At 47.2% G+C, this 23,154-nt stretch overlaps 1 protein-coding gene across 1 annotated transcript in view; it reads right to left on the bottom strand.

Annotated features, from left to right (window-relative positions):
- LOC144166302 (mitochondrial chaperone BCS1-like) overlaps positions 1-23,154 on the bottom strand; it is a 48,964-nt gene that overhangs the window by 12,961 nt on the left and 12,849 nt on the right. The window contains exons 4-7 of the mRNA XM_077695834.1: positions 21,319-21,513; positions 19,289-19,352; positions 18,626-18,795; positions 16,016-16,133 (exon numbers count right to left, since the gene is read on the bottom strand). Of these exons, the coding sequence (XP_077551960.1) occupies positions 16,016-16,133; positions 18,626-18,795; positions 19,289-19,352; positions 21,319-21,513 (547 nt within the window). The remainder of the gene's footprint in view (positions 1-16,015; positions 16,134-18,625; positions 18,796-19,288; positions 19,353-21,318; positions 21,514-23,154) is intronic.

The following is a 23,154-nucleotide window of genomic DNA, read 5'->3' as shown; positions in this document are numbered from 1 at the left end:
GCAAACGTAACTGGCGTGCTGTCAGGTACGAGTGCTCCGCTAGATTATGTAAGCGCACAAAGCTGATTTACATCGTAGTGTACAGCTGTAGCATGAACATCTGAGAATACGCTGGTTATGGAGACACTGTTAGTAAATTTCAGGGCAGTGTAATTACAATCAGCTCCATGCATACGCCGGTTCCACGACGCTAGCCTGTGAAACACACTTGGCACTTATGCAGGCCAAATGTACCACACTAAGATCGCGTCGGAAACATTTAAACTCTCGTAAACACACCCCATTTGCGAACAGAGTGACTGCTCCACATAAACATGGATTTCAAACGCGCGCAAACGGTAAATCTCGGTCGTCAACGTGCCCCAAAAGCAGCGGCAACAGTGGGGAGCGAGACGGAGACTCCCGCTGCTGCTTTTGAAACGGGCCGCTAGGGGGATTTCAGAGGCGCCCCTACAGGCAGTGCTCGAGGCGTCTACAGAATGAAAGGGTATGCATCCCACATGCCGTACAGGATAGCCAGCCATGATTCCCCTGGTCTTTTCTTGTTTGAATTCACACAAAGTTACCGAGCTTAAAGGGGCACTGACACAAAAATTTTGCATCCTGTTTTTTTTGTTGCGATAAGTAGCTAGTGACCTACTTATAACCTGCAGAAACCTCATTTGCTTCAGCGTGCGACGGTTGTTTAATTAGAGGCATTTTCAATGCGGCCAGTCGCAGTTTCGGTTTCAGCGAGTGCCGCGAAACGATGGATTTTGTGGATTTTGTGTGAACAAAGCTGACCATGTGACCGTCGGAGGGATATCACAGAGCAGAGCCGCCGTAGCACTGTCGAATCCGCATCGACGGCAGTTTCTGCGAATGCCCCCACGTACTGATCTCGTGAGGCGCTTAATTAAAAAGCGACCGTGGATGTGACGCAGGTGCTGCGAGTGCAAATGCTACCGCGGCTCAAGAACGACGCGCGACGCTCGAGACGGTAGGTGGCAAGATGCGCGCTGGGAGCAGCCGGCCGGTCTGCCTACAGGTCCGCCTACAGATGTGTTCGGCTTAGCACTGCGGCGGATATTCGAGTGCCGCTCTCGTAAGCGGTGCAGATGACAATTTTTAATGCAACCCGCCATCGCATCATTAACTCCTTTCTCATGTAAGCCACCATGGTCGGGACTTGGGGACAATTTTGTGCAGCGGTAACAAGCTATCACTCGAGCTACCTGCGCCGGCCTGGGCCACTTCGCGGCCGTGGCCGCCGCCTGCACAGCGACCGTGCGGCTAGCTCAGTGGGCTTTTCGTGCCTCCGGCGCGTTTTCGCATCCAATGGTAATAAACAGTAATAGAAACAGAGTGCCTGAAATCGCTGTAGAACTTTGGTCGGGGCCAGCTGCCCGATTAGCTGACGAAATCACGGCGCCTCCGCCGCCAACGATCGGGTCGTTCGTTCTCGAGAGCAGAAGCTCCGCCCTCCGGCCCTCCGATTGGAGCGGCGAGCCGGGCGAGCCGGCGAAAAACGCCGGCAGTGCGGAAGCGGCAAACACAAACTCGTGACGTGTTGGATGTGGTTTATTTACTCAATATCCTCGGGATGTCGATTGCACGTGGTCCTCTGCTGGCTGCTCGATTGCGTTTCGCACAGTTTAAAATTGATTTTAAATATGTTCTAGGCTGTATTCGCCGCTGATATTTTGCAGATGATGTATATGTGTTCCCACCAATCTATCTCCGAAGTTATCTCCCCTTCAAAATTTTGTGTCAGTGCCCCTTTAGAGATCATAAAACAGCCCCTTACGAAGTCGTGTCATCCATTTCTTTAAGGTGCACAAAGGATCGGGGGAAAACGCTGGCTCCCTTTCTTCGTCCAGCCGTTTATCATCCAACAACTGATTTTCAGAGATTGATAAATTGTTTAGCTTCTCTTGGTTTGACGTGTTCCCGATATTTGGCTGCCTTTGTTTAGGCTAACAAACTGACTCTGAAAGCTGCCGTTTGTCTGTTGAAAAACAACACTTTGGAACTGCAGACCACAAGCCAAGTCTTGAATACACTGATTCGAATAGAGCCCTCTGACATCTCTGGTGTTCAGCTCAGATCCAAAAAAGGCAGTTAATGCTTTTTCCACAGTTCAATAATGGAAGTTGCTGGGCCTGATTTTAAAACAATATATACATATATATATACAAGAAAAGAAAACTTCGAACAAGGTAGCGACCACGATTGTTGCCAACGTTTCAGCAAACAGACTTGGCTTCATCAGGGCAAGTCTCTTTGCCAAAACGTTGGCAACAATAGTAGTCGCTACCTTGCTTGAAGTTTTCTTTTCTTGTGTTCCCTACCATCTTCCAAGTTTTACTGCTCCCCATATATATATATATATACATACAGTAGAACCCCACTGTTACGTTCCTCACTGTTGCGGTTTCCTGGCTGTTACGTTGTGTGCCATCGGTCCCGCCATAGCTCCTATAGGATATAATGTATTGCGAACCCCGATGTAATGTCGGAACTGTGGGCCCGTTCCCGTATGACGCATCGCAACCTGACACTCCGAAGCGGCTTGGGCACCGCCACTTTGGCTTTTGATGAGTCTTGGCCAGGCTTTGTTACTGAACTGGCTACAAGAAGCCGTGGGCGAGTTGGAGAGGCCGTCACTAGATGGCCATCCGTCAAAAGTGCTATCACGATCATCACTGAGCTTACAACAGAAGTTTCACTTCGAAATGCCGAAAGTGAGTGATGTTAGTGCCACCGCACTGTTGTAACGGTGCCGTGCAGCATTTTTTTAGATTAGGTCAGTTGGCAAAGAGCGCGGCCTTCCAGTACCGCGGCACGGGCCGGTGCTGCCGCCGATCAGGCGGTGGCGCTGCAGTAGCGTTGAGATCGGTCTCGGCGCGTCGTCTGTTGCTCCTTCCTTGCTACTCTCGGAGCTTTCTACACCACCATCACCGTCACTTGCGCCAGTCCTTCTACAACACCCATCTACACACTACGCTTTCTACACCGCCCATACAGACGGTCAGAACGATGAGCGAGTGGTACGGGGATTTCACGATGCCCGATTTTGTTGTCGACCTTCACGAGTAGGGTGACGGCAAGTGAGTAGCGCAGTGATTTTATGACGACTAACACGACTTGACGCCCGTCTTAATTGCTCTTGGCAACACTCAATGTGCGCATAAAAATGCAAAAAAGACTGCTACCTTTGGCGGAACGGGCAGAAACCAAGTCGGCTCTAGACAGGGGGTGATTTAAAACGACGCCAGTTAGACGCTCGCCCATTTCGTGGCTTTCCTCACTCTTACGTTTTCCAAACTGTTACGTTTTTTTTTCCCAGTCCGATGAAAAACGTATTAATGGGGTTCCACTGTGTCTATATATATATATATATATATATATATATATATATATATATATATATATATATATATATATATATAGCGAATCAGAATAGGGAATGAGGGCCTTATTGAAATAAGACAGAAATAAGGGTTGGCAGGCAAGAAAACCTTGGAAAGCAAAGGGGAGGATGTGGTAGGTCATTGAAACAGATAGAGAATTTGGAAAGAATGAAAGTACTACATATATATATATATATATATATATATATATATAGGCGCTTGATTTGTACATTCAACTGACAATCAAAATCAAAAGGTAATTCAATTACAATTCTTCATAGTTCTACAATTTCATACTAATCAATTTGTGACAGAAATTGCGCTATAAACAGATGCACATGGGCTCAACATTGATGGTGACACCACGTAATGAGTCCAAAGCTTGCATCGATTTGCACATTCCTTCAAGCTGAACAAAACTGTCAGTTCACAGATGTCTCTTCTCTCATCTTTCGGTTGTCTACATCATTTCCTGCAATGCTTTTCGAAAAACGCGGCGATAACAACGGGCCTAACACTCTGCACCTGTGAGTATCAGCTCGATTCATTGAACTTGCTTCATTCATACAATCCAGCACACCACTTCTGATTTTGCTAGCATAACTTTCTGATTACATAGATTCACTTTTGCTTCTACATTTCGCTGCAGCATAGTGACAGGATGCAAAGCACTACATGACGAAAGACCGTGCAGTAGTACTAAGCAAAGGTTACTCACCAGACATAAGAGAAACTACTATGCAGTAAATTTCGTTCAATTTCAACAATGTCGCAAGGGTTTTAAAAGCTGCTCCAGGGATTCAAAGTAACACTGCTTCGTGCTGTGGCTTCAACAGGTGTTCATGAACAGTTTTTTAACGGTGAACCTCTTTAGAAAATCGTAATTTTTCGTGTCCGCAGTTAAAATACCAAGAAATTGCCGAGAGCTTGCATGTCAGCGCGGGCCTTGCGGCAGCCGCCCGCGCTGACAAAACCAAGAAAATTCCTAACGCTCGTGTGTGCGTGACTCTCGGCGACTGCCTAGCGCCCGTTTGTCAAGCCAAGCATACCAATTAGGGACATTGGCCAAAAATAGCTAAAGAAAGAACTCCACCGTTCGCCGTAATCGTGGCAACACTTGCTCAAAATGAGAAAGACACGTTATAGTGTACATCCCTCCAAGGTGATGCCCAACGACTATCACTTGCAAAAAAATTAAAGAAGCTCACACTTATAGCAACAAAGATGGAGTAAAGGTTGTTGGGGCAGCGAAGAAGAAGCAAATCGGCTGCAGTCGTGGACTTAAAGCTTCGTGATGGTCGTGAAGGTTGCATACAGCATTGCTACCTTCAAGTCTTGCGCGTTAGTGTGAGTTTCCTTCATTATTTTTTTTAGCTTGTGCATCAACTGTTGATGTATGGGGCGTAGCATATCGGGGGACTTATTCCTGGCCTATGAAATGCACACCAGGAAAAGTTCCGGATATACTATCAGGCTACGTTACCACGCAGAAAGACCTGAGAATCTCAACACAAATTTTGCCTTACATGTTGGAGATTACTGCTCGATTAGATGGGACACTGGAGTCTTACGCTAGGCAACAATGCCCCTGTAACTTCGTCTAACCATGTGTAGTGAAATACCGTAATTACCCGATTCTAACGCGCACCCGATTTTCCTGACAAAAAACCGAAAAAACTTGCACCTCCGATTGTAACGCGCACGGAACTGTGTGAGCAAGAAAAATGAATGCGAGAGAAACGGGTGATTTATTTTCCGAACTAATCTCACTCATGTCACTCCTCGTCGCTCTCCACTGACCACAACATCTCGTCCTCGGTGCCGTCAAGATTAACTCTATGCCGTCAAGCACGTTCGTGATGCCACACTTCTGAACTAACGTTCAACCACAGTCGATTGGATCGTGGCCCACGCCTCACACGCCCATCCCGCGAGCTTCTCCAGAGGCGCACACTTCAGCCGACCGCTCGTTTTTAACGCGTAAGAGCCGCTGCTGCCATTGCTGTTATCAAGCGCGCAAGTGCAACGATTTGACGATTTGTGTGAATCGCCGATAGAAAAGACTGGGCGCCTACGCTTCCTGCGTCCGAAAAATCGTTGCTAAAAGCTTTAGCGCTAACTTGACATGGCGATGGGTGGGACGAAATTTTCACTGTTTCGGTTTCGTATCCGATTCTAACGCGCATGCGATTTTCCGACCTATTTTTCCGGAAAAAAAGTGCGCGTTAGAATCGGGTAAGTACGGTGCATTAGAGCGAGAGCTGCATATGGGACCCTTTTGCCAGGAATGCACTGCTGCTAGTTGTGCACCGCTCAGATTAGCATTGTTAGTTGCATGCAACTAATATTTGACCCGCCGCGGTAGCTAAGGTGTCATGCTGCTGAGCCCAAGCGTTTGATCCTCCTGGCCACAGTGGCTGCTTCTCTGATGGAGGGGGAAAGCGAAAACATTGTGTCTCCACATTTCAGAGCACACCAGAGATACCCAGGTGGTTGAAATTAATCTGGAGCCCTCCACTATGGTGCGCCTCATAGTCAAGCTGCGGCTTCACCACATCAAACCCTCGAAACTTTATTTTTCGAAGATTTTGCAACTGCGATTGCCCTGTAGTGCAACAAAACCATGATGATAAGAGAAAAACTCCGAGAAGCTGCATCTAACCAGTGGCACGCAGATTGTGAAACACTACAAGGTTTCGACAATAGAACCACCAAGCTCTACAAAGAGTGAGGTGTGTCCCCCTGCAGGAAAGAGTGCATGAGGGGAAAGAAAAGAAGAAGAAAAAAGGGTCGCCAAGTACACCTGGCACATAGGGTTGGGCTGGGGCATGGTCTTGCAATGTTGGAGAAAATGGAGGAACAGCGTTCATCTCGTGTTTCCCGGTGTCGAAGGTTTAGAGGAGCCATGAAGAGAAAATACAACTTCGTTTAATTTGAAAGAACTAGGATTCAGTATCTCACTCAGCTCCATTACAGCCACAAAATATGTTTTTTAACGAAGAAGAAAAAGCAAAAAGTATTTAAAAACTTTCAAATTTTGCGCCACAGTGACGTGTTATGAGCAAGAATGACGTCGTACGGTCCAACAATAAAACATAATTTTCAGTGCGTTAACTGCACGTTTAGCATTCAAGTGATGTGGTCAAATGGAACTAGAGGCCCCATTACAGACGTCCAGTCATGTGTCGTCGCAACAGGTCAGTTAGGCGGCCGCCACTCGCACAAACAAGGTTCCGTGACGTCGTAGAAAAGTTGCGGGAAATTGGCTAGGGGGTCGCCACGGCTTCACACGTTTTCCTTAATGCCTCCGTTATTTGTTCGAAGATTGCGATGATATTTGTATCACTGTTATCAGGACTGAGCAGTCTTTCTAATAAACCCAACTTGTATTTTGTCTTCATGGTTCCTTCAAGTACTGCGGTGTAAGTACAGTGACACATCGACAATTGAGTGGTGGTGAATGTGACAAACAAGCGTGATATCCCCGTCACATGGCAAATATAATGACATTTAGAGCAAATGTAAATTGCTCTAAATGTCATTAGTTCGGCACTACACGAGAATACCAAATGATGTTCGAGCCGAACGGCATTCAGCGGCTAACTGAGGTTGGCAAGCTCATTCAGCGGCCAAATGAGTAGCCTCGACAACAGTGGCGCATCACTAGGCAAGAAAGTTCGGTAATAAACCGAAGCCTACTGTTTCTAAAACTGTCAGTAAACTTGCATTTTCCCGTTCATATTGTTTTTCAAATAAAGAAAGACAAACAAGTACGTACTTACAAAGAAAAAACCTCATCCCCAATGCGCGCGCTACGCTAATACGGATTATTTGCGGACTTATCTCGACTTGTGATGTATGTCAGCTAAAACGTTGATTTTCTTCTTTTTAAAAAAAAAAAGAATTCTTTGCTGTGTTTTAAAAAACTGTTATGTATGAAAACAGCATAGACGCACTTGAACCATAATTCTGCAAGCTTGCTAATCGTCACCCCCTCTCTCTCACCCCCCACAAGCCTTCCCACATGCCTGAAAAAAAAAATATATATGATGCACGTTAAAATGAGAGTGATACGCTTATAACCTAAATCGCCCGCTACTCGCTGCTGTAGAAGAAAGGAACTGATTCAGCAGTTGCTGTTGAGTGATGCTAGAGTGACAAAAGCTTGGTGAGCAGGACTGTGGTGCTTCATCGTGATGTCCTGTGAGAGAACCCCAGCAGTGAACCAGGTGCACCATTGGGAGGAGGCAACCTGACAGACATCGAAAATGGAGGAGGCTATTGTCCGTTCCCCTGACGACAAATTCCACCTCGTGTGAGTATACCTGGACCAACGCCGCCTGTATAATCATTGCCTAACACGTGAGCGAAAAATGACCAAACAGCCACTCTCCTGCTGCGCTCTCCTACCCTTTCCCGCTTCGTAGCCTTCCTGCGTGCTTTCATGTCCGCCGGCCAGCGCCACTTGTTGGTGGTGGGTGGTAACACGCATTTATTTTATGTACAAGGGATACAAAGACGCCATGTTACGCTTCAGCGAATTTTGGTGTCTAGTAGGGGAGAGGGATTAGGTAATGGGAGTTGAGGGAAAAGTAGGCAACATCCAATGGTACAGCCAATTGGGTGTGGAATTAAAGGAAATGGTGAAGACCAGAGTTCTCGACGAAGTTTCGTAGAGCGACGGGCAGGCGCCGTTCTTCGCTCTGATTGGAACTGCCTGTATAAAGCCAATCATTAAGGCTCGGTGGGATTGCCAATCCTACGGTTTTGAAGGCTTGTTGTGGACAGTCGGCAAAGCGAGGGCAGTCCCACAGGATATGTGCAATGTCATTATTGGCTGAGCACCGCGAACATTTCGGGTCATCCAGGCTGCCAAATCTTGTGGTGTGAAAGTGCGGGGTTCTTGCCGATCCCGTTCTAATCCTGTGAACGATCGTGTGCCATTTCCGGGGCCAATGCTGAGGTATGACTGGACGCTTCACTCCTAGAGACGCTCGTAGTTGCAACTTCCTTTCCACCTTGCAGCGGGTGTAAAATTCCGAGCCCGAAGTGGGTGAAGGTTCCTCCGCTGTGTTTTCACAGTTTTTTTTTTTTTTTTTTTTTGCGATAGAATGCCGGTAGTTTACAGTTCTCATCCGTCTGCTCATCCTGAGATGCAGGTGATGGCACTATGATCAAAGGAAGCTCAGGAGAATGTCCATGCTCAGAAGAGAAGGGGTAAGCCCGGGTGATGCCGCTTTTCCCAGTTGATGTGTCCCTTGTGGCTTGTTGCGCAAGTGCGTGAGCCTTACATTGCCCGAGATTCCAGCGTGAGCCGGTATCCAGAAAAGGGTCACAAGACGTCCATGGGTCCGCAGCATGCTGACGTGTTGTTGGATATTCAAGATGAAACTATGCAAAATAGTTGACAGTTTGTTTAGTGTTCCCCAGGCGGCGCTCCTACGCCTTCTCATTATCACCGTGCCTGTCTGTCTTGGTCTGTCGCTGATCAAGCCGCCTTTGCCACGGACACAAAATCAGTTGTGGTGCCACAGGCTGATGCCGCCTTTGCGCGCTTGGTACTTGGATTACGGGCCCCGAAATTTTCTGAGTGGGGCATCCTCCCTGTGTCCCCTTTGCGTTTGGGCCCTGTTTTGTCCACGCTGTTCGCACTCCGCATCGGTACACAGTTTTAAAATTGAGGACTGCACTGTAGAAGCGCCCGGACAGCGTGGCTGGGCCGTCAGCTCCTTATTCTTTTGTTTTCGATAATCTTCTGAAATTTACAAGCTTGTGATATTTTTTGAAAGTAATGGTAGAGTGAGCGCCTGAAGAAAAACTGTGCACACAAATTTTTGTTCCCTAAATCCTCCAGAGAGACAAATATCAGTAAAATAATGGCTGTACCATCCGAAAATACATATCGTTTTTCTGTTTGCTATTTGTCTACCCGACAATTAATATGTTCTTACACTATTTCAGTTCCGCCATCATCAGTTATCTTTCGAAAAATGCAGCAAGTATGAAGCGAGCGACACATTGAACGAGATCCCCAGTGCGCCCCAGAACTAGCACCCCGTCGCGGCTATGTGAGCGAAACGGCTCTTGAAACCCAACAGGCAAGCTGACAGGCACACGTCGTAAAAGTGGGAGCACCGTTCGCGACTCGCGAGCAGTGACGTAAGGCTGGATGTCCACTGGCGCGCGGGACGTAGCGGATGAGTGCCTGAACTAAGCAGCCCTACCCTTCCCATTGAAAAGCGCACAGCGCATTAGGCAATGTTTATACGAGCAGCGTTGCCTGGACACCAAGGCGTGGAGGCGAAACGTGACAACCCATCATCCCATCTAGGTCCAACCACATCATGGCTCGCCACAAATTATCCAGCACTCCAAGGAAGAGGGAAAAAAAAAATGCCTAGAACAACTATGGGAGTGAACACATGTATGCCAAATACCGAGTCAAGGCAGCGACTCTCCCCATTAAGGCAAATTTTACTATTCATGGACAAACCGACACACACATCTGCCTTGCTTGCTTCTGGGGAATACATTTCCCCTCCCCACGCCTAGTAGTTCCGTAAAGCTCCCCCAAACTTTTCTACATCACGACACAGTGAGATAGGGTGGCTTCACCTCTTGGCACTGCGTACCCTGCACTCTGAAAGCCCTTGTTCACCACTCCAGTACTCCTTGCAGAGACCTAGGCTGTCCAAACGGTTTTGTTCGCTTGCTCAAGCAAACAAAACCCGCAAAAGCAAAGGGGCGTGGAAAGACTGTGAAGAATTTGTTTAGCGATGTTGCAGCAAAGCTCTACAAAGTCCAAGCGATGCATGATGAGCTTTGACAGCAGTACGTGGCACTCTGCACCTGGCTGCTACGTATGTCGGAGCCTTCTCAGCTGCGCAACGCATACCATGACTACCGAATATCCTTTCCAATATCAACCTTTCCATGTGGCCCTTTCTGGCTCCCCCAAGACCAGGGGGGGGCTTTGAAATGGGCACATACACATACCCTTAGAGGGTATGAGCCTCAAAGAAAGCTTTGAAGCAGTGGCTACAAAAGAGAGCGTCAACACCGGTGGCCACATTTACAAGTGAGGGATAGAGACGAGGCCTTGGGTGTAGTAAGGGAACTGTGTACGTCATGAATCTGTGCAGTCCTTGTAAAAATTTTCTAGGCCACGCTAAACATTTTGGGCCACAAAAAATTCAAAGCAAAAGCTTAACGACTCGGTGCGGCCAAAATATTTTATGACGGAAAGAAAGAAACAAGTTAGTATCTCCAGCTTCCTGGCATAAAAAGTTTCGCCCTCACTCAAAGGGTAAGCTTGTACTACCTCAAATTTTTTTTTTACTTCAGAAACTTTTGACAGACTGAACATTGTGTGCCTGCTGCCTCTTTTCTTTTTGTGCGTGGGCATGGCTCCCATTTGTTTGTGACAGCAAGTTTGCACGGCAGCCAACAGCTCTCTCGTGGAGCCTTCACAGCACGTCACTACTGCCTTGTGGGAAAGCCCATTAACTCTAGCAGAGGAAACTAGTGCATGTTTGTCACGGCTCATCGGAGGCAACCAAAAAATTGTGATATCTCCTGTCGTCAACTAGTTCTAACTCAGGGCATTCCTCATTGTCAAAAAGGCACGATTTGATGTAACACAGTTCATTGAAATAGCCATCCCTTTGTGTTTTCAAACTTTGAAAAATATTTGGAAGTTGTCAGATTAGTGCCGTTTGACTGAAAGCTGAATTGAATATTGCACTACTCACTTCGATATTGACAAGCTTTGAATATTTGCACAACCCCAGTGAACATGCTGTCGGTGTTCTTAAGAACTCACCTACAATGCTTAGAGGGAGGCCAATAACACGAATAGAATTTTGCTTAACCAGAGATATTGCCCTGTTCAAATAACACTTGCCAATGTCGACGTCGCAAAGAAAGCTAGATAACAAGGAAAACGGTAGAAATAATGGAGACTCAGTAGCTTTTTTTTTTCATATCTGTTTTTATGTTGTATAACATTGGGAACCGCCGCAGTGTCTACCAAGTTGACATTTTCAAATTCCCTGAGCCCTGCTGAATTCCCCAAATGACACAGCATTTTACCTCCGGTCAATTGCAGGATTGGCTGACACCATGTCGCCAGATGCTGTCACTCTCTAACAGGCATGCAAAGAAATAAAATGACATACTACAGTTTTAATACTAAGGAGTAACGTTCATGTGATTCAAAATGAAAACAGAAGGCAGAGGTCAGTAAGATGCACAATGAACAAAATATCTAAAAAAAAAATCGTAAAACACATTTCAAGTTGAGTCCGACATTTGTGGTCATCTTTTAACAGCGGAGCTGCTGTACAAGCCTTAAGTTTGCCATTGCAGGAGCAAATATAAAAAAAAAATGCTGAGGAAAAAAAAAAAATACTCCAGTGCTAAAGATGAAAATACACCCTGGTTGGGATTGGCCACCGTGGCTGCCACATTCTCCAGAAGCCATTAGGGATAATTGGAGACATGGCTACGAGTGTGCCAATCCATCATGCGTCGACTTGCAGATCCCGCCACGGCTGCCTCGAGTCGATGACAAACAGCTGGTGGACGTCTACTATGATGAGGATGACTTTGCATCCACCACTCGCCGCGAGGAAGGAAGACGACGGCCTCTTCGATGCCTACGACGACGATTACTAGCACCTCAACTATGCAAATAAACTTAACTGTGTCTGGCGATTCTCACCTACAACAGCTTCGCCATTCAAGTCGTGTGCGTGAATGCAAGCTTCCCTGAAATGTTGGAGCTCATCATGTTTCATGGCCCATATCAAAAGAACACTTGCCTAAACAACCAGGGAAAATTTCTTGACCTCATACTAACGTCCTCTCCTGATGATTGCGTCCAGAGGGCAGGTGCTCCATTAACACGGGTGGATAGCTATCATCCTCCTCCAGAGCTCCTGTTCTCACTGAAAGCTGTGTGGCGAGTTCCTCCAGCACAAACTACCGCATTTTCGCACGTATAAACCGCACCAAAAATTTGAAAATTTCAGTGGCAAAGTAGGGGTGCGGGTAATACGCGGGGTTCTTCCTTTAGTGCAGCTTCACGGCACTGCGCGTTGTGCCGTGAAGCTCCTACGCAGTAACACTGACTAAGCCCTCCTTGGCAGCTATTTCACAAAACATACAAGGACAAGGAAGAAAAAACAAGGTCGAGCACACTCTAACAACTGAATTTTGTTAGTGAATTGAGACTTTCGCCTTGCAGTCAGTGTATTTTACTTGCTAAATGTATGCTTTTTCTGTACATGTAGTGCGTGATGTGTTGTTTCAGCAGTAGCTTTGGTGCAGCCTTTCCTGTATCAAATGTGCGGACAATACATGAGGTTTTTTTTTTTCTTTTCCAATGAGCTGAAAGTGGGGGTGCGGATTATATGCAGGGGCGGGTTATACGTGAAAAAATACGGTAAGTTCCACGTTGACCGTGGGGACTTCCTCTGCCTTTATGTGTTCCTAAGGGACTACGACTGGCCAGACGTGCTGAGTGACCACCGAGCAGAATTGGCCACAGCCAAATTGACCACTGCACTGCAGGACGCAATGGCCAGGTTCATCCTGCAGCTCACTTCCCGTCCATCTGTCTATCCACTTTGGTTTTCTATAGAGCTGCAACAGTGTCTTAAGGGGGGACGTGGCTTTCAAAATCAACTTTTTTATTTCTGAGTGGATTTTAATGAAAATTGGCACAGCCACTGGAAATGCTTCTGTGATAACACCATAAAAATTTCAAGATAATATTTCGATAACTTTTTTATTTATTAAATTTTCTTTCTGTTCCGCTTGTACCAAGCTTGAGCGACTTATAAAACACGATAGAACACTTGTTCGAAGTGCTTTGCATTACCAAATGAATGGGCGAGGTCGTGACAGTTTTAGAATTTTTTTTTTTACAAAACAATATTTTTTAGTTTTCATTTTTTTAGAGGTTAATGTGCAACAGGCATGTCGACTGTGAACGACTATTTGAATAAAAAAGTCACAAAAAACAAATCTGGAAAACCAAAAGTGTCACGACCTGAACTGTTCATCAAGGAATGTAATGCAAGAAACGGAATCAAAATAGACCCAGTGGTCACGAAGAAATCCCTGGTACAAGCGACATAGGTGGCAAAAAAAACTGTTTTGAGAAAACGGCTTCCGAAGTTGCAACATAGGTTTCACTTATCAAAAGTCGCCACGGTTGCAGCCTTTCATGTCCTTTTGAACATGGGGCTTCTGGAAGGCCTTGCCTTGAAATTGGAGTGCCTTTTACAGCCTTTCTCTTTCCCCAAAACATAATTTTCAGCTCCTCTGTGAAGAGTACTACCCCCTTTGCAAACCAAACGGAGGGGAAGATGGGTTTCAATGGGCTTTCAATGCAAAGTAGGTTAGCTGGTTGGCTGTATCGCGCTGGACAACCTCCTTTTGCAGTGTTGTCACCATGGCAACAAGTTAAGCATTTTTTTTTACTTAAATTTGAACATTTTTGGCTTTTTTTATGTTTTATCTTGCCTGGCACAGCAACTTAGTACTCATACGTGCAGGTGTTCAATGCCAAAAGTTTGCATACCACAAGGATGAAAATGAGCTACTTTGAAGCTTGGTAGAATATTCTGCATAACTCCCAACTTCAATGCAAGAGCATATTTTTTACTACTTTTGACATTCAAGGCATCCAATATTTCTCACAGCACAGCCAGTATGCCCTAAGCAATGGTATCAATAATTTCCCTAAAATCACTGTTAAATGCTGCCACAGTAACGTACATTTTTAACGCAGAGAGCATATTTTTATTCCTATATTACTAACTCAACCCTGTTTGCATGAAAATTACAAGTGCACGGGAAACGTAGCGCAAGAAAGGCGATATGGCTCGCGCGCATCGCAGCGCACGCTTACCGCGACATATCGAACTTTGATTATACCTGATATGGCTGGTCAGGTCGCTTTTAAGATTAAATCTAACGTCGCAGGCATTAATTACAACTACTGGCGTTCAATCGTAACCGGTTGCCCAGTCATGTGATGCTCCAATGCGCGTCGGCTATGCCGTGCACGCCGCAGCGTTTGACGCGTCGACCGTTTCTTTCTCAAGGCTAGCGAGCCCACAGTCAAAACACAGCAATAACTAAGCGTGTAAACATCGCAAATCCGACTAAAAGTTCGCTTCACGAACCGCTATCGCAAGTGCGCACACAGCGTCACCCTCCAAGGTCTGGCGACGGTAGAGTCACGCGCACCACGAAGCGTTCGATGACCTCCGCCTTTCGAGCCACACAACTTCCCGTAATCTGGCTCGTTATCTCTGGCATTCCCATCGCGATAACGTGCGTGTTGAATACCGCAGATTGAGCAGAAACTCGGCCGAGCGAAGCGGCGAAAATGAACTCAATCCGCTCGCTACGCAGCTCAGGCGGCCGCCATCTTGCGTTGCGCCCGCGACATCCAATCAGGAGGGTCGTTGTTCTGCGCGCCGACCGGAGGACCAACAGCGCTTCAGCATCTATTTCTAGCTTCGTTTGTGCGTCGTTTCTTTTCTGCCGTTTATGCGTTTGTGAATGAACGAAGATACAAGAGACGAGCGGAACCGGAAAGACGATTGCTCGGCCGATCTAACCATATCAAAATGGCCGCGCCCGGTGGCACCGTTGCGGAGATAGAGCGCTCCGAAAATTGCCGTTTTTTCACCCTTTTGCGCTGATAGTTTGTCACCGCGCCTGACAAAAGTATTTTTTATGCCACTTTGCGACGCTTTTCAGCGTAAAAACTTTGCAGACGCACAGAATAGGAAACATAGAAGCCGAATATGTGGGTTTCAAAAAAACGATGTTTTGGTCATTTTTCCGAAGTTGAAAGCCGCGTCCCCCCTTAAGCACACCTGCATCACCTTCACAAGGTTTCAGGCTACCCAGCGGTGTACAAAATGTTCAGTGATTATAGAAGACAAGCCGAGCAGCTGTTGAAATGGGACAGTCAAGCCTACATTGACAGGGTAGGAACACCTCTTAGACGAGACCCCTGACAGTTCTGGAGGTTCCTGCACAGTTATGCCTCACGATCAACTAATAACCCCCGTCACACGGCAGATCTAATGACATTTAGAGCAAATAGCATTTGCTCTAAATGTCTATAACATGGGCCATATGCACGAGTGGGCTTAAGCATGAAAATACAGCCCCTTTCTTGGCAATGGCTAGAAAAACTTCCAACTTAAAAGGCGTTTGGTGCCAGACTCCGCTATCTGTTTTGAAAGTCCGTAAGGTGACAGCTGCGTGATATAGTATTTGTTTTCAGCTATATAGCAGCAGCAAGGAAGACTCTACTGCACTGATCTGCTAACACAACAAGCTTACAGCAAATAAAAAGTGGAAAGTGCTTGCGCGTTTAGGTTCCGTATTTCCGAACTTTCATCCAAAATTTTCGGTTATGTACGGCCAAACTGGTGAGTGCCTAGGGAATGTCTGTCCCATCGACCAGGCGCAATCAAAAAGCAAGGTAGCACGCAGGATTCTGGATCTGACTAGCCTGCAGTGGGAGGGATTTAGGGCTCTCCCTCCCCTCTTCTTTAATTAAGGCAAGAGCGAGAAGTGGTGCCGGGACTCACCGGTCGAGGTGGTTGGTGGTCATGAAGACAATGCGTGCCTCAGCGGAGGCCACCCCGTCGAGCATGTTGAGCAGGCCACTGAAGGTCACCCTGCTCAGGCCCTCGTAAGCTGCCTTCACTGCACACACACACACACACACACACACACACACACACAGCTTTAGTCTTCTTCTCTTCCTTTATTACCCCCAACCCCGCCAAACATGCCGTTATTATTATATTTATCTTTCTTACTTCAAAATACTGCTTGCCAGAGGCCAAAGCAGGAGGGGCAAACAATAATGTCAGCATAAACCAAGCTTTGATACAACAGCAATGAGGGGAAAAAGTTGGGGAGGGAAGCACGGAACGGATGTAATAGAACCAACACAAAATCAAACTACAGTGTGAATGCGTTAAAAAGCATTTTCATACTGCGGCTGTTGCCATGCTGCTGTGCACTGCTCCTGCAAAAAAATGAAGGAAGCTCACACTAACATGCAATACTTGAAGGTAGCGAAGCTGTACGCAACTTCCACTGCCATCACAAAGGTTTGAGTCCAGGCTTGCTGCCGATCTGGTACTCCTTTGCTCCCACAAAGACCTTTACTCCCTCATTGTTGCTATAAGTATGAGCTCCTTTCATTTTTTTGGGAGTGATAATCATTCGACATCAGCTCGGAGGGGCATACGCTATGACGTGCCTTTCTCATTCCGAGCAAGTGTGGCCACGATTTTTTGAAGTTCTGAAGTTTTCTTTTTCTTTTTTGTCAATCTTCACTAATCTACCTAAGTGGGTATGCCTGGGTTGACAAACGTGCGCCAGGGACACTGGGCGGTTGTTGTGAAGCGCACACACACTGCTAGGTTTTCTTAATTGCTGAGCAGTCGCCACGAGGTCCGTGTTCACGTGCATGCACTCACCAATTTCTTGGTATTTTTAACTGCGGGCACGAAAAAGTACAATTTGCTAAACAGCTTCGCTGCTAAAAAAGGATTGATTTATTTCTTTTGAATGAATGCAAAGCGTGGCGTGGCGCTAGTTGCAGTAGCTTTGTGTAAGGTGGTCGTTCAACGATGACGGATGTCGCAGCTGAGATTTTTTCCCGACAGCTGGGACTTCAAGGAACTCTTCGATTTACCCTGCAACTGTTTTGTAGTGAGACCAGGTTATTCATGCCAGTGTTGGCCACTGTTTCTGCACACATGATGGTACCATCTCGAACAATCAATATGTCTGTTTGCTAAGCGCTGTCCTTTCTCATTCATACATTGCACTGTGTGCATAATTGCATAAAACGCAGTTGTCACATCTGTGCTCTACACACTAGGGACGGTGAAGTTGAAGTGTCAAAGTAATACCTGTAGCTGGATTACACAGTTTGACCCGTGCAATCCATTAGCTGACGATAAGTGGAAGCTTTACTTCATCTGTAATGCGTGCCCACATGTGCTGTTCATGGCCGCTGCACCAACCATGAGTACAGTATCACACCGGTTTTCAATGTTCTCACTATGTTTTTACGCTATCTTAGTTTTTAAAGTTTTGGTTTTTCGCCCATTTCATAGCCAACACTGACTTTTTGCCTGCTCACACACGGGTTGTACAGTGTAAACTTGGTAGCAATGCACCAAACTCAGCCAGCCTGTGGCTTTGCCAGCACACCGTTGTCATAGCTGACAGTGAACCAATGTGGAGGACAGGGCGACGGCACTTTTCAATTCACTATTTTTGCTGAAAAAAAAAATGGCCATAAATTTGCAAAAAAAAAGAAGAAGAAGAAGAAGCAGCAGCTCGGAACCCGACCTACACATGTGAGACTTCAATCTGGTGACATACAGTAGAACCTCATTACAAGAGACATTTGGTTACATTTCAATGCAAAGTAGTTTGGTTGGTTTTCCCATGTTCAATATGTTACCAACACCGAATACAAAAGTCATGGTTACAAGAGACACTCTGTTACTAAGGGCAACTTTTCTAGGTGGCTAGAGTGAATTCACTGATTAGAAGAGATACGATGAAGGGGGGCCTTATAACAAGGACCTCGTGGGAAAACTGCCCTGAACGTGAAGCTTGGGCCTACATCTGAGAGAGTGCAGAGGTTTGAGAAACTTTTGAGGGGTTTGTGTCTGCAGATGCGGACCTTGTGTGTTCGAGGAGCCAACAGATCGTGTGATCCTCGTGCAAGGAAATGGTGCCCAAGAGGATGAACCAGAGGTCTAGGATGACGAGGGTATTGTAGGGCAGAAAGTGTCAGCAGGTTGACAATGGTCTAAAAGCACTTTAACAGTATTGTGAGAACAGGAGCGCTTGCAAGGTGAAGTGCTTCACCTGCAAAAGTTGGAAAGGAAGCTAATACAATCGGCAGTCCGAAAAACTACTATGATTGACTTTCTTAAGCCATAGTGAGGATTTCCTTGTTGACTCGTCTGAATATGCTTTGATAACGATTTATAACAAAGTGGTCGTGGTTGACTCCGCACTGTTTTTGGAATTTTTGGTCACAAGAGACCTTGGTTACAAGAGACATGTCTCCAGGGTCTCTTGAGTGTCTCTTGTGACAAGGTTTTACTGTAGTTACACTACCCCCCCCCCCTCCGTAAGCAAGCTAGACTGTGCGCACTCACTGGCGCTGGTGTCCTCTCGGGAGACGAAGGCGGCGTCGATGTCCTCAAGGAGGATGATACTCTGCTGGGGGGCCACAGACATGAGGTGCTGGAGCCGGTCATCCGACAGGCCCCGCTCGCTCAGGTTCAGCACGCAGATGCTGTACTCCAGGGCGCCCGCCAGGGCCGTGCTGTTGTTGCCACGGCAATGGGGGGGAACAATGAGGAAGGAATTTGGCAGCCGTTTCTCAGGTGTTTGCGAGACGCAGTGGAAAGTAACAGACTGTGAATGGGAAAGAAATGTGATGGGCTAGCTTGTATTACGTTGTAGCCTGACTGGGTTATCTAGGACAAGAATGTAGAAGTCCTCAGAGCAGAGGCATTTGAAACACTGCAGCACTACCTCATTAAAAGAAAGAGGACTGGGAAGAAGAGACATCAGCAACTAAACACTGCAAGAAAAGATATGATTGCACAGCATCTTTCTAAAAGGAAGCAGGCAGCTAGCAATACGCACAGATGCCCTGGCCACTGTGTTACCGGTGGAAATGTTGCAAGAAGCAAGTTTGATTGCATTTTAAGCATTAGAAAATCAATAACTGGTTAGATTAGTCACATGACCCATAGCAGAACCAGCGATATGCGATGACCACAACATATTCTGGGGGGTGGGGCATCACTCACATGAAGCTGCTCTTGCCACAGCCAGGGGGACCGTAGAGCAGGTAGCCCCTGCGGTAGGGGATGCCTGCAACAGAGATTCGGGCCAGCGTACGTCCACATCACTACACCTGGCACTCTTGGCACAGCCCATGCTTGGTGCTAAAGCACCACAGCTGCCTTTAGCTATGGGCCGATTAGTAAGGGGTATCAAGGTGATAAACGACACTGCATCATTTATGTTCAAGCCCACTGTTCGTCTGGCCATTGGTGTGCATTGCATGGGGACGGCTGCCACTAGAAAAGAAGGATGGCACCTTAAATGGCTCTGAACGTGACGTATTTGTTTTGTTTGAAACGTTTATGCCCATGTGGTCCTCAGCTCCTCGGCGGAAAAGGTTTGGGAAGAGAGGACGGTTCGAGGACAGAACACGCAAATGGCGGGGCCCAAAGATGATGTGCTTTGGTCTGCCAGGACAGAGAATGAAATTGACAAATGCGCACAGTGTCATACTGCGCTTGGAACCACAGCTCATAGTGCCTCGCTCAATGACGTCGTCTGCGTCGAGTGTCCCAAGCCATATCACGTGGAGCGCGAGCACTCCCCTTGGCACCAGGACATTGCTCTAACGCAGCGGTGACCTTGAAAAGAACTCAGACCACAAGTGCACTGATGTGCTTTGGCCTCTTCGGGAAAGGCAGGCAATGAAGATGACAATTCTCAATGTGTCTGCTCTGTCTCACTTGCACAGCTATTATTAAGATAGTGCAAATAGATTACGTAGTGCAAATATAGTGCCCTTCAACACTGCACTTCCTGCAACCCTGCATGCCTCACCAACCTGTCCTTCTGAACACGCCCGTGACAATGTGTCAATGGAAAAACACCTGCGGGAAAGTCTCCACAGCAAAGTTGAGGGCACTGGTGCAGGAGAAGGCCATGCCCTCTCAACAGCAAGGGACCAACTGCGGGGCCTAGAAATCTTGTCAAGACATGACCTCGCTCCCTGCACATGCGCAAATATGCACGCTGCTCCCAAATATTCGCAGAAAGATGAACGCATTTTATTTCTAGGCACAAGTGTGTAATTTTTTTTTCTTTTTAAATATTTTATTTTTTAAACATCTGATTAAATGTTTGTTGTAGAACATCTGCCTCGATCAGAGTTACAGATCCCAAGAAGTTCCTCAATCGTTCCACCCCTAACGAGGGCTGCTAAAATGCAACATGGGTACACGAAGGTGTTCTTCTTTGATTCCACTCAAGACACGTTCTCTCCTCCCCAAAATGCCCTCTCGTCATGCCTTCGGCTGAACTGTGACTACGACTTGCATATACCAGCAGCAAACACTGCTTCCTCTGCAGTTAAAATCTACCACTTAAGCCCCAAGCGGAACCGAACAACCCACAGGGTCCCCTATATCACCAGCCACAGGCCACGGCTCAAGTACACTGACCCGGTCCCATCTCTCTCCAAAGACAGCAGAAACCGCAATGGACGAGGCGAGGAAGGACAACTGCTGTTGGTACTGGGCGCACTATGCTTGTTTTAGCTGCACAACTGTCCGCCGCTTTGGAGTTGTCTTTCATGACAGTGGCCGATTGGTGTAAGTGACGTTGCCTTACATGACTCTGTTTGTCGAGCATACCTCATGTTTCACGAAACGATCACTTTCTGCTGTAACAGAAACAAGCCGGGTGTAAATGCGGTCAAAAACAAAGCAACGGCGGACAATGGTCCATGGGTGAGTATGGCAACGCCATCTGGGGGGACTGACAGTAAGCAAGGCTGCAGAGCCTAATGACTCACTGGAAGTTCGCTTGAATACCCGCCCTTCTGACTTCATGGCAGACGTCATGAAAACACCCGATTTGGCAGGAGAATCAAAATACTAACCTAGACTGATTAATTTCTCAGTGAATACGGCATCGTTTGCTGCCGGACAAGTGCTGGGGACACTATAAAACACAAAATCTTTCAAACAAAACAAACTTGTATTCTGTCTGCATGTCCCATGTTTGCTTGGCCGGCCGAAGGAAAAAGCCGACGCACCTCGTTCCGCGTACCACTGGGGGTTGGCAATGAACTCTCGGACGTCAGCCAGCAGGCGCTCGGCTATGCCCCGGTCCAGGATGACCGAGTCCAGGGGCCTCCGCTGGCGGGGAAGGCCGAAGGGACGCCACTCCGATCCCATGGCACAGTACACCACCGTACGGCCGGCCTCCCGCTCCAGGGCCAAGGCACGCGCTGCACACAAGGGGGGAGCATAATGTGGTGGCGCCGGATATTCTTTCAGGGGAGAAGCCCCTTAGGGGGCTGGGGCTGTTGGCATCTCCCGTCGTCTTCATAATCGTCGTCTCATGTAGTCACGGTACTAAAACACATAGGCACTCGTTTACGCCTCATGCTAGAGAGCTTTGTGCTTCAAAGGCAAGAGACTTTATAGCAAAGCCAGAGTCTTTCAATGCCTTTCTGGTCATGAAACTTCGCCGTCACGCTATGGGAGAGCTTCGTACGCTGCCCAGGGAGGCCGCGGCGCAGTGCTGGTGTTGATCGGAGGGCAACCAGGGGCGTGGTCAGAGCGTGTTTGGCAGGATACGGGCCACGGAGTAAGATAAAGCAGACGCTTGCCGCCTTGTCAGCAGTGCGCTTTTGCTTTGCATGTCATGGGCCGCACAAATGGACTTTTCATTTTGTGAGTGGCAAAGAAATTTGTTGCGAACGGGCATGCTGCTACTGCGTTCCTGCCTGCCGGTCTGGCTACAGAGCAGCGGCGGCCGCCCGATGCCCTCCGATCTGCGATGGCGCCACTCGCAGTAGCCTTTGTCCCCGTATGAAACTTGGCCGGGAGTTTCAGGACCAGAGAAGCATTGAAGGACTCTGGCAAAGCTGTATACTTCTATCCCCTAACGGTTTCATCTCCGTTGACAAAAACACCAAGGCACCAAGAATACACTCATACACTGCATGCTTCTCCCCTCCCCAGGTTTCACACTAGTCGAGATGGTCCGGGAATTCTTTTTTTCTATGGTAGGTACAAGCCAGACCCGTCCAGTGCGATGCAGAATGTTAATTAAATGTGTTAGCATGCCACGCCGCACTCCTGAACCGACTTACAAGATATCACCATGAAAAGAACGCACAGAACTGAGCCAAGAGAGCATTTTAAATTAAAAAAATCACGTCTTGCAAAATTTTTGCCCAGCTGGGGCTCAAACACAAGCTGTTTGCGCTAAAATCCGTGGAAAGGAGGCGGGAAATTTGTTTCCACAAGGCAGACCTGAAATAATGATGCAGTACATTACAGATAATGAATGGCAGCCTACCATTGTCCCCGAAGAAGAAAGTGTATGACAGCTGCATCTTACTGGTACTCACCTACGGAGCAGAAACTTGGAGGCTCACTGAGAGGGTTCAACTTAAATTGAGGACGACTCAGCGAGCAATGGAACGGAAGTTGATAGGTGTAACGCTAAGGGACAAGAAGAGAGCGGAGTGGGTCAGGGAACAAACGCGTGTTGAGGACATACTGGTGGAAATTAAGAAGAAATGGACGTGGGCAGGGCATGTAATGCGAACAAAAGATAACCGTTGGTCATTAAGGGTAACAGAGTGGATCCCTAGAGAAGGCAAGTGTGGCAGGGGGCAGCAGAAAGTTAAGATGGGCAGATGAGATCAAGAAGTTTGCGGAGATAAATTGGTCGCAGTTAGCACAGGACAGAGGTAATTGGAGAATAATGGGAGAGGCCTTTGCCCTGCAGTGGGTGTAGATGGGCTGATGATGATGCTGACATTACAGGGGGGAAGAGATTTTCTAGGTCCCCCCTTTTACTAAGGTGCATCTATCTGAGACCAACGTTCACGTTCTGCCTACTGTATACTCAGTTT

The sequence above is a fragment of the Haemaphysalis longicornis genome, unplaced genomic scaffold, assembly GCF_048455015.1.
Source record: "Haemaphysalis longicornis isolate Haplotype H1 unplaced genomic scaffold, Haemaphysalis longicornis Haplotype H1 scaffold_167, whole genome shotgun sequence".
NCBI lineage: Eukaryota > Metazoa > Arthropoda > Arachnida > Ixodida > Ixodidae > Haemaphysalis > Haemaphysalis longicornis.
The sequence above is the reverse complement of the archived record's forward strand: the minus strand, read 5'-3'. Positions and strand labels throughout refer to the sequence as shown.